General features: G+C 38.6%; 1 protein-coding gene across 1 annotated transcript; it reads right to left on the bottom strand.

The window, feature by feature from the left end:
- Positions 1 to 885: 885 nt before the first annotated feature.
- Positions 886 to 6,690, bottom strand: zmynd19 (zinc finger, MYND-type containing 19). Its single transcript, XM_016480610.1, has 6 exons — positions 6,378 to 6,690; positions 4,777 to 4,836; positions 4,444 to 4,550; positions 3,154 to 3,294; positions 2,842 to 3,022; positions 886 to 2,340 (listed from the first exon to the last, which is right to left on the bottom strand). The coding sequence occupies exons 1-6, from the start codon at positions 6,426 to 6,428 to the stop codon at positions 2,197 to 2,199; spliced, it is 684 nt and encodes a 227-aa protein (XP_016336096.1). The 5' UTR covers positions 6,429 to 6,690; the 3' UTR covers positions 886 to 2,196.
- Between the last annotated feature and the right edge of the window lie 5,036 nt (positions 6,691 to 11,726).

Genomic DNA, 11,726 nt, shown 5'->3' with positions numbered 1-11,726 from the left:
TTTTAGACACACATTAAACTGCACTGCGCTTCATTTAAGAGTGTTTGTTCAGTACTTCGACCTACATCGGCGCCAAATAAATAAATAAAATGTAAAAAGGGATATTAACATTTAAAATGATATCCAATAATAATAATAATAATGTGTTTCCAAAAAACAGAAACCCATTTCCGCCACACTTGAGTAAACATTATGATTCTGAAAGTCAAAATAATGAGAAAACTTAAGAGTTAATCTTCATTTAGGAAAAAATAATTATGACTTCTCATTGTAATGAAAAAGTTTCTCATAATAAAGATACACTTTCTCACAATTCTCATTACTAAAGATAAACATTTTTTTTTATAGCTGTTAAATTTCAAATGATAAAGCAATAAATAAATTAATCAAAATAAAGAAAACATACGTGGTACACGTAGTCAAAAGTCAGTTGAACATGTTTCATAGTGAATGTGATGAACAACACGTGTGAACTCGGAGTACTAACATACATCTTAAAATTTCTGCCACACCAGCTTGTCAAAAACCATTGAAAAACAACTAACTTTGCCATTTCAGGTGCCGCACTTCTAACATGAAAAAATGCCCATTTTGAATAAGTATTTTCCGGTCTGCGTTTCTTACAATCCATGTAAACATCCTTATACATTTCAGGGCCAATGCATGTGCTTTTAAAGCTTGATTTTGACTCAGCACTTTAAATGGCACTCATATCAAAATTATTCAAATTGCACAGAATGTGCACATCCTAATAACAATATTGTCCACATTTTTGGTTCAGTGAAAAGAAAAACCAAATAACAAGTTTTAGCCTCAAAAGACAACATTATATGGGCAAAACAGACACTATGCAACCAAATTAACCTTTACACATTTGAGAATTTATTTCATTAATTTTATTCTTATATATTACAGTGACAAGAGATGGTCAGTTATCACAAACTTTGTCCATTCACATATTTATGCATTTAATGTTTGTATGTTAATAGCTTAGAAAAAATAAAAAGAACAGACACCCCCAACCTACCCTAAACTCCCATTTCTCAGTAAAGAACAAGGATCAAAGTGAGGATATTCAGTGCACAGTGTTCAACCCCAACCAGATAAATAAATTATTCAGAATACGAACACAGACAAACATCACATGTATGCGTCTATTATACATGCTTATTTGTGAGTGCGCGTCAGTTTGGTAGAGTTGCCCTTGACGTAAGAGGAAGACACACTTGGAACATGTGTGCACAAATTTCTAAAAAAAAGTCAAACAAAATTCATAAGTTAAACTCACTTTGACAAAGATCTTAGGACAAACAAGAAGACTAAACATTGAATGACTGGGACCCAAATGACAATTTTACACATCCAAATACAAGTTGACAATACGAATCAAAGTCAACTTTCCATGTGGGTTTTCAAGTTTTTCCCAGGACATCCCTCTAAACCGAGTGCTTGATACGGTAAATGAAATTAAACATGACATGAGCGGGAAGGGTAAATAGGATTGTAATGCATTTCAAAAATAGGTAAACCCCCCTGCCCCCCAAAGGCATATTCCCCAACACTGCAACCCCAAAAAATCTCATAAAGCAAAGAAAGAAAGAAAAATATGTAATCACTTTATTCATGTCCTTCAGTCAATAATGGCATTGCACACACAATACTGGTGGTGTGGTTTTGCACAGCTATTGGCTTTATACTTAATGAAAGTATGGCAGGTGAGTGACTATGTGCTAGGTTATGTGCACAAGAAGTCCAACTGGGTGAAGAGGAGGAGGAGGAAGGGTAGTACAGTGAAGAGGTCCGTAGTCCATCTCATCAGTTGTACAGCAGTTTTGTCCCTCGGCAGCTAACACTTCATGACAGAAGGGTGGATGGAACAAGCGAGCGCATGACTGTCAATACTCATATGCAGTCCACAGAGAAAGAGTTATGATGGCATGGTGTTTTTCTTCATTAAACACATATCCATAGCAGCAGGTGGAGCCTTTAAGACCTCCCTCTGAACAACAAAAAAAAACTACATTTCCCATAATCCCCATAGGCAAGTTGTGGAGATATGAAAGTGTTTTGTCCCCTAATAGGCCCATCCAACCCACCAAAATTGTCCCCTATCCTACCAGCCAGTTTTTGCATTTCAACTCAGTCTCATCCCACAACCTCTGTGACCATCGTTCTTCAAACTGGGGTTGAGGGGGATCATCGCTCGGGTTCAGACTCCAGAGCCAGAACCCGTTTACGCTCACGGCACTGCTTCTTATGGGCCGGCCAATCTCTCTGTTGGCACTGTGAGCCGCAGTAGCGTGCCACTTGGCATCGGCCGCAGATGTTGAACTCCCTCAGCTGGAAAGGTACAAAGACAGAGACACTAGTAAAATTGTCACAACTCAAATACATGAGATAAACACAATGAACATGTTAAAGTGACAACTGTTTGAAAAACATACTATCAATATTAGCTAATTAAGAGTGTCATTTCTCTGAACATGGTGTATAATTCTGTGCAACAAAAAGATAAACATATCCATATACACCAGCATATTTGCCTGTTGACATGGTTCTTGTGCTATTTTGCACACCAAAAGCATTGCATTTTTTTTTTTAATTCTTATGTGAGGGTTATGTGGTTGCGTTCTCTTCTATTCTTTCACGTCCAATCCAGCATTTTTAAACTGTGAACAACCTGCAAACACACCAGCTCAATTATAAAGGACTGATGTTCTTACAACCCACTGACTATGTAAATTTACACCTTGTCTGAACATGACCAGTGTTTAAAAAAAAAAAAAATAAAAATAAATCAACAAAAGGCCACAGAATGACTTTTCTCTACACCATACTGACCCTCCTCTCAATGAGCGAGCAGGGTGGGTAGTGACACTCGTAGTAGGTGCAGGAGCACTCCTCCTCTTCCACCAGCTCTCCATTGGCATTGTAGTAGCGTGTGCGACTCAACTCCATATACTGCTCTTCCACTGGGTCTGCTGGAACCTGCTGGATGGCCAGCCAGTATAGCGACTGCTCTCTAGAGAGGACATTATACAGGGATAATTTAGAAAACACATCACAACACAAGTTGAGTACAGTAGATCACTATTTTTGTTTATTTCTTTCATGTGTACATCATTAAATCTAAATGTATAGATTTTTAATTACCTTTGTTTGCTGGACAGTTCTTCTGGTTTGGGACTCCATCCCACAGGAACGAGACGCAAGTTGTCTAGACGGTTGTCCACTGTGACTGAGTTTATGTGAACAACTTGGAAATTTGGAGCAATTCCACCTCTGTGTTTTTCCCTGTGAACAAGTACACTAAAATGTGACTACTTAAAACATGCAGATGTCTACTTATTTACAGCCTCTACAAGGTTTATACATAAAACTACATATTTTCAAAATTCACTAGTTGGTGAGCTGCCTGAACACAGAATGCTCAAACGGTGGAGGGTAAACGCTCTTTTTTTGACTCTACTTTTTGAAGGTGCAGAAACATTGCAGTTGTGCTGGGCGGTATACCGGTTCATACCGAATACCGGTGTTTATTTTTGTTATGATATGAATTTTTAAAATACCGCAATATTGTCCGCTTAAACAACGTTCGGAACGCGACACTGTTTGAAAGGGGTTCCTTTTCACTGTTGTACTGTGGTGAGGGAACAGCCAGTATGTTAGTAGACAGTGCTAGTAGACAGTAGTATGTGTTGATGATTTCACTAAGCGTGAAAGTTCCGAAACTGAAGCTGTAGAACTAATCTGACAAACCTAGTGACTTTTTTGGATAAACCGTAGCTATGGTTCAGTTGGAAGATTTCGCCAGTGCTGTCCCGCGAATGCAAGGTCTAACTTTCCCTGAGAAGTGTCACCTCTCTCGGCGTCGGTTCTGTGCAGTGAGCAGAAGAGAAGCAGTGAATTCAGTTGGCCACACCGCAGCCGACTCGTCAATAAATGAGTACAAAACAGCGTTCCTAGCACCTGTCGCTGACTGATTGTTAAAAAAAAATACCGTCATGTACCGTGAAACCAGTATAATTTTGAAAAATACCGTGATATAAATTTTTGGTCATACCGCTCAGCACTACATTGCAGGTCTGTATGGGTGAGAATTTTCATTACTATATGATCTAACATGGATTCTCTTAGCCAGCAATATATTTATAAATACCTCAAAATATGTCATGACACGATTAGTATTTAATAGATTGTGGGGCCTGAAAAATGTGTCACATGTTGCATCTTAAATATAGGTTTCTTTATGCATTGCCTTGATACATCGCATCATTAGTCATTCCATATTGATGTATCCTTACACCCCCAGTGAGAAGGTGGCGTCATAATAAAAGTTCATTACGACTTCCACTAGTGGCCCGAATTGTGACCCGAATATCTGAAGATCGTAAAAAGTGAAAAAGCAGTGAGAACTACAATAGACTCTAACAGTACACTCACCAGAGTAACTCATGCAGTGGTCGACCAGCCCATCTACCCTTGCCGATGTCAAAGGCATAAGCAAAGATTTTTGCCCCATTCCCATCTGCATCAACTTCCATGCGCGCCTGAAAATAAAGACATGCAGGCATTCAATTTCACAGGACTAAATAATAGTATTCAAAGCATGTGACCATAACAAAAAGAATTATTTGGGTAGCTGTTAAAGTAAAAAATTAAAAAATTTACTAGGAAAACCCTGAAAAGGTCATAACACATAAGGCTGTTGTTTCAACACCCACCCAAAAAACTTTCAACTTAAAAAAAATAAAAATTTACAAAATGAGTTCTCACCTCAAAGGCATAGTTTTCCACCAATGGTATGTCTTGTTCATCAATCAAAGTGTACTTTGTCTAAAGAAACAAAATGGGTGTTAAAATGCAGATTAAGTGAATTAAGACAACAATCCAAAAACATATCATCCTTTTTCTTCCTCACTAAAGACTTAAGTTATACATAATGCGTTTTTAGGGTTCCCATACTTGTTGGCAAATTTTCTATTAGTTCTATTGGTTTCTATTATTAAAAGTTCGTGTGTGTGTGTGTGTATATAATAAAATAAAGTTTTCGATGCTGTTTGCTAATGTTCGTTTTAACTATGGTTTCGGGAAACACCGAATGGTTGAACTATGTTGGAAACGACGGAACTTGCGACCACAGTTAGACGAGGATGCTGTTGGGAAAAGCACCCCATACAGGTTTAGTAAACCAGTTCAGCCGATACATTGAAGAGCAATCTCTTTACGAATCAGACATCTCTACTGTCTGAGAAACAATGCCTACTCGTATGATTACTCAATACCGCTCTTTCTGGTAATTAGGACAGTTAATTCGTGGTATTTTAAAACTGCTTTTTAATATATATGAAAAGTATATCGTCTGTAAAACAATATGGGTAAATATTTCATATGTTATGCGTGCCATTAGATTCCAGAATTTAATGAGCATAAAAACAAATGAAGAGTGGCTAAGCAAACTTTCAAGATTATCACAGGAGAAACACGTGTGCAAAGTCAGCCGACCAGACATAACCTATGACCATCGATTAACATGAGCTCTATTGCGTCTTATGACAACATAAAACGGGCATCATTAGACTGTATAGCACGCATCTTGTTTGTGCCTCCTTTCATGCTACTTCTCACATGCTCCTTTTGTTTAACCCCTTTGGATATCTGTTTACCGGCTGCCCTCTAGTGTCATGGCATGAGTGGCCTGGCATCCCAGAAACAGCTTGGATTTGTTCAGGATGACGCAAAGAAACCGATCAAAATAGTGAAGTTTAATAAAACGACAGCATTTTGCAGAAGGTTTAGCGATACATTACAATGAGATTGAGATTAAGTGACTGTATAAATGTTTGACAGATGAACCGTGTAAGGACAGTGCTAAGCCTCATCACAGCCAACGTGCCGGTTGTCATGCTGCGGACGGTTCCTGGTTGAGGCATTTTCAGAGCTCTCCGAGCCATATTGGATGACAGTGTCATTACTGATATGGATCAAGAAAACGCAACAGTCGTGTGCTTAAAACCTTCCTAAAGTGTAAACGGAAAAATAAAACTTTTAAATTCCCTAACGTTAGTTAACACGCGAACTCTCGCCCCAGCCGTCTAGCAGCGCTATAGCCACGCTAGCGGCACTACCACAGCAAAAGTAGGTGGCTCAAAAGAGACTAAACCTACTCGGCTGATGAGCTGACCAATTTTATTATAAAATCCACCCGTTTCGACGACAACTACATACCTATATTACATGTATCCCTGTTTGACCAAAGTCGATAACATCAAAATGGACAAATCTGACACTTAATTGTTAAACACAAGCATTTAGCTCACGGATCTCGGATCTCCTCCCCTTCGCGTCGCACATGGCAGCCCTAGGATTCAGCTCACCTTCCCGGCCACACGGCCAAGTCGAACAATCCCAAGCTTGAAATCCGACATTAGAGGGGATGTCAGGTCTGGGATGAAATGCGAGAGCAGGTACGACGGTATTAGGTTGGAAACCGGACCGGGCAAACCAACCCTGAGTACAATTTTTAGTGTAATAGGGTCAGTCGCTGCCCGCTTCTTCCCCACCCGCTTCCAAACCTCCGTGATGCACCGCTGAGAGGCGTTGGAAAAACCTGCCAGCTTCTGGGGGAGGGACTAACAAAACTCAGAACGTAAACCAATCGTAAAAGACCACTGACAACGACTTGTCCAATCAGAGCTGTGCATCGTCAATACATTGGCGTTGGGTGTTTAATTCTTATGCTGACGTTTCATGGATAAATGTAAACGTGTATGACCGCTCTGTCCAATCACAACACGAGATTTCACAACAAAGCCCGCCCCTTTTATAACCACGCCTTTTCGTTACGTAACTAAAACACGACATTTTAGCGCGAAACAGTGCTCACCGGCACTGCTGGTGTAATGGGTACATTAAAATTATTCTTATTGAACAGTGTTGGGCTAGTTACTCAAAGAATGTAATATATTACTCATTACTAGTTACTCCTTTCAAAAGTAATATTGTTACTTATTACTTTCTGGTAACAGTAATAAGTTACACTACTAGTTACATTACTTTTTCTTCACACCCTACAGAAGTTGTAACTGTGTATCTTCTACATAAAATTCTTCTAGAATGTTACTAACAACATATTTCTGCCTCATCTTTTGACCAAATTCCACATTGGATCGCAGTAAGAAGTTATTACAAACACTCAAACACTAGTGATTGATAGTGACATTGAAGTAGAAGTGTTGTATTAATCTTATTAATTGTCATGTGTAGCTTGAAGCTTTCATTATCTATTTTATCAAATCACATAAGTTTGTAAGAAAGGGTTAGGGTTAGGTTATAGGTAGTTAGGTAGGGTTAGGGTTATGGGTTAACCCTAACCCTAGGGTTAGGTAGTTAGGTTATAATTAAAAGATTTTTAATTATATAATGTACCACATGCTGATCAGAGGGATGTGGGTGGGATGTAATGCCAGAGTAATGTAAAGCCACAACTTACACAACAGTGTTCAGATCATCTTTTTTCCTGACAAAATCAATATAATGCAATATTTCTATCTGCTGAATGTAAGCTTTTCCATATTCCAAGTTTGCCTGCTGCACTGGGGACACCCCATGCATGTGCGAGTCATGAAAATTATGAAAATAAATCTAGGAATTATTTGATTGTTGGATTTTAAATCAGCAGGGGTTGAGGCATCAAAAGTAACTAAGTAACTAATCTGTTTTATGGATGGTAACTGGAATATTACTGAAATCTTATTAGTAATTAGTTACACTACTAGGGGTGGGATGTAATGCCAGAGTAATGTAAAGCCACAACTTACACAACAGTGTTCAGATCATCTTTTTTCCTGACAAAATCAATATAATGCAATATTTCTATCTGCTGAATGTAAGCTTTTCCATATTCCAAGTTTGCCTGCTGCACTGGGGACACCCCATGCATGTGCGAGTCATGAAAATTATGAAAATAAATCTAGGAATTATTTGATTGTTGGATTTTAAATCAGCAGGGGTTGAGGCATCAAAAGTAACTAAGTAACTAATCTGTTTTATGGATGGTAACTGGAATATTACTGATTAGTAATTAGTAATTAGTTACACTACTAGTTACTGCAAAAAGTAATATTATTACAGTAACTAAGTTACTAGTAACTAGTTACTGCCAAACACTGTTATTGAAGCAGCCATTTAACTCTGTTGCGCCACTGGAAGAAATCAGTTGTACAACCCCATTTACAGAAAAGTTGGGACATACCCTCTTGTAAAATGCAATAAAAACAAAAAAACAACTTTTGTGATTTGTTCTCTTCAACATTTATTTAACTGACAAAAGTTTAAAGAAAAGATCTCCATTGTTTTCACTGACCAGCTTAAATGAATTTGGTAAATATAATTTTTTTTTTAGTTTGATGGCTGCAACACACTCCAAAAAAGTTGGAACAGATGCATGTTATTCTCTTCTTCATAATGCCCCATATACATTTTCAAAGACAGATCTGGACAGCAGGCAGGCAAGTCAAGCAGATCCACTCTGTGTCTATGAAACCACGCTGTTGTTACACATGCACATTGAGGCCTGGCATTTTTAAGTCTAATAACCATGGATTTAACCAAGATGCCAGCATCTCTGTGCAATCCCAATATATGCCTCAGCCTCAATGGTACCTTCATATGATGACTTGCATATGAAGGTACCATTGAGGCTGAGGCATATATTGGGATTGTGGGCACTAATGTACCCCCATACGATGACAGATGTTGGGCTTTTGGACTCATTGCTGATAGAAGTTTAGATGGTCTCTCTTGTTTTTGGCTAGGTGAACACAATGTCTGTTTTTCCCCAAAACAAGCTGAAATGTGGACTCATCTGACCACAGCACACATCTCATTCAGACCATCTGATAAAAGCTCAGGCCCAAAGAACTCGACAGCATCTCTGTATAGAATTGATGTATGCATGACTTTCTTGCAAAACAGAGATTCAAGATGCATTTCTTGTTTGCAACTATATTAAAGGTGCTGTATGTAGGATTGACACCGAGTGGTTGAACTAGTTATTGCAGTCAAAATTCAAAATATTGGAGAGGGTTTTTTTCACCCAGCCCCGCCTCCTTAGACTTGATGCACACGCAGGTTGCCAGACTGATGACACCAACAGGAACGAGCGCACTTGACGATGAATGAAATGAAATACGCTCTGTTTTCCGCCAACTGGCAACCCGGGGTGACGAAATACAACTGGGTAAACTGGCAGTGGGCGGGTCTCACAAACCAAAACAGAGACTGACATTCTCAGCATTTATTTTATTTGATGTTATTCAATATGTAATATATACATTATTAACCCAATTATTTTTTTCACCATTTTTCTCTGCATTGTTTACAGCTCGATGACTTGTAGGACCTCATGAAAAAGAATACAAAAATAACGTTTGGTGTGATAATATGACTCCGAGCACTATAATTTATTGTATGTAAATATAGAGTTTATGTTCATCCCCTAGCTCAATACTAAAGAATGTGATAAATCCTTAATAATTAAGAAAACAATAAATGACTATGAAAATATTTAAGTAACTGAACAATTTCTATTTACAAATACAATTAATAAAAATAAACCAGACTTAATGCATTAAATCATAACCTAGTATGTGTAATATTTTATATAATAATGCATTCAGACATAGCGTAATATTTTATAGTAGAAAAATAGTGTAAGTTGCAATCTATCAGCAATTGAATTCAGGTTAGGTAATCTTATCTAATCAGGTTAGATAATCTTCTAAACAGCAGGTGGCACTGTCTGAAAAAACGATAGTTCTGGGAGAGCTGGTCTGAGCATGCAGGTCTGAGTGTGCAGGTCTGAGTGTGCAGTTGGGCCTACGGGCCTGCAGATAATCTTCCAAACAGCAGGTGGCACTGTCTGAAAAAAACGATAGGTCTGAGCGTGCAGGTCTGAGTGTGCAGTTGGGCCTCCGGGCCTGCAGCTTCACCCTACTCAAATTCTTTGCAATCTTGCATTAAGAAATTTTTGAATGGTTTGAAAATTCCCTCATTAATTTGGCACAACACGGTAAGCTACGACCTATCTTTGCTTGCAAAGACTGACACTTTGGTGAATGCTTTTGTTTTTTTATTTAATCATGATCTAACCCAGTCTTCAACTGTTCTCCTGGGGACCCACTGTCCTGTAAATTTTATTTCCTGCTTTCAGCACACCTGGCCTCTGACTTTTCAAGTGATCCTTAAGACCTTGTTTGTGTTCAGGTGTGTTTGATTAGGGTTGGAGCTGAACTCTGCAGGAAAGTGGGTCCCCAGGAGCAGGGTTGAAGACCTATGCCCTAACCCAGTGTTTCTCAACCCTGGTCCTGAGCTCCTCCCAACACTGCACATTTTGTATGTCTCCCTTATCTGACACACCCATTTCAGGTCCTAGTGTTTCTTTTTTAATGAGCTAATGAGTTGAATCAGGTGTGTTTGATTAGGGAGGCACACAAAATGTGAGAGAGAGCGAGCGCAAATCCTGGAAGCGGCAGGTCGCAGTGCCACTTCCGGTGGCATCCCCAGCTGCCACTGGCAGCTGCCAGAGTTCGTGGCAGCTGCCACGGTTTTTCTCGCCGTTTCTGCTGTTTGCTCGGTAAAAACTACACTGTTCTCAGTGGCGTGCAGTGATGTTTTTTTTAAATGATGATGCAAAGTTCCCACAGTTTTATTATTATTATTATACTGTACATTTTTATGTATCAGTTGCCATACACACACACACACACATATATATATATATGGTCACACTTTAGTTTTGGGTCCAATTCTCACTATTAACTTAACTATTGACTTTTGCCTAAATAAACTATTAATTACTGTTCAGGTATTTGGTAAGATGTAGAATACGGTCATACATAATATTGCACTAGTATGTGATTTATGAGTACTAATAAACGGCTAATATAGTAATATGCAAGCAACTAGTTAATAACTAAAGTGTTACATTAAATAAATAAATAAATGTTTTGTCACAGTGTCTGGTTGTGGTGCCCTGGACTGGCCACTTGAGGGCGCTCTCCCGTTTCTGTGTTACATGTGTTGAACTCCATTTCCCATAGTCCCTTGCCTGTCGTGTCTGTTCTGATCATGATCACCTGTTAGTCATTTACTCATCATCCCATCACTACATATACCATGCTCACTCTGTCTGTCTTTGCTGCAGTATTATTTGATTCTGATGTTTGTGTTTGATGTTGTTAAGGTTACATCGTGTTATCTGTTCCCTGTGTTTTGGATTACCTTTTGCCACGTTTCTGTTCTGTTTATTTTATACTTCAATAAACTGCACTTGGATCTATCCTGTTTTCTCCTGGCATTCCGTGACATGTTCGTGTTTGTGCGTATATACAGTATTGGCTAGCGGCAGCAGCAGTTTTAACATTAAGTGACATGACATCTGGCACTCCTTATGTGTGTGTATGTTCTTTATGGGAAAATGCTTATGCAATTTAGCTTATTGGGTTCACATTCTGATCGTATCTGCTTGCTGGTATATAATACGCATCATCAAATATTTTATTTACAAACAAAACTGTGTAGTTTACAGCAGAAACGGCGACAAACGATTGTGACTCCTGGCAAGAACTCTGGCAGCTGATACATAAAAATGTATAATAATAATAATAATAATAATACAATTGTGGGAACTTTGCATCATCATTTTAAAAAACACCACCGCACGC

The sequence above is a fragment of the Sinocyclocheilus anshuiensis genome, unplaced genomic scaffold (assembly GCF_001515605.1).
Source record: "Sinocyclocheilus anshuiensis isolate Anshui unplaced genomic scaffold, SAMN03320099.WGS_v1.1 scaffold29, whole genome shotgun sequence".
NCBI lineage: Eukaryota > Metazoa > Chordata > Actinopteri > Cypriniformes > Cyprinidae > Sinocyclocheilus > Sinocyclocheilus anshuiensis.
Note: the sequence above shows the minus strand (reverse complement) of the source record. Positions and strands in the feature narration are given on the sequence as shown.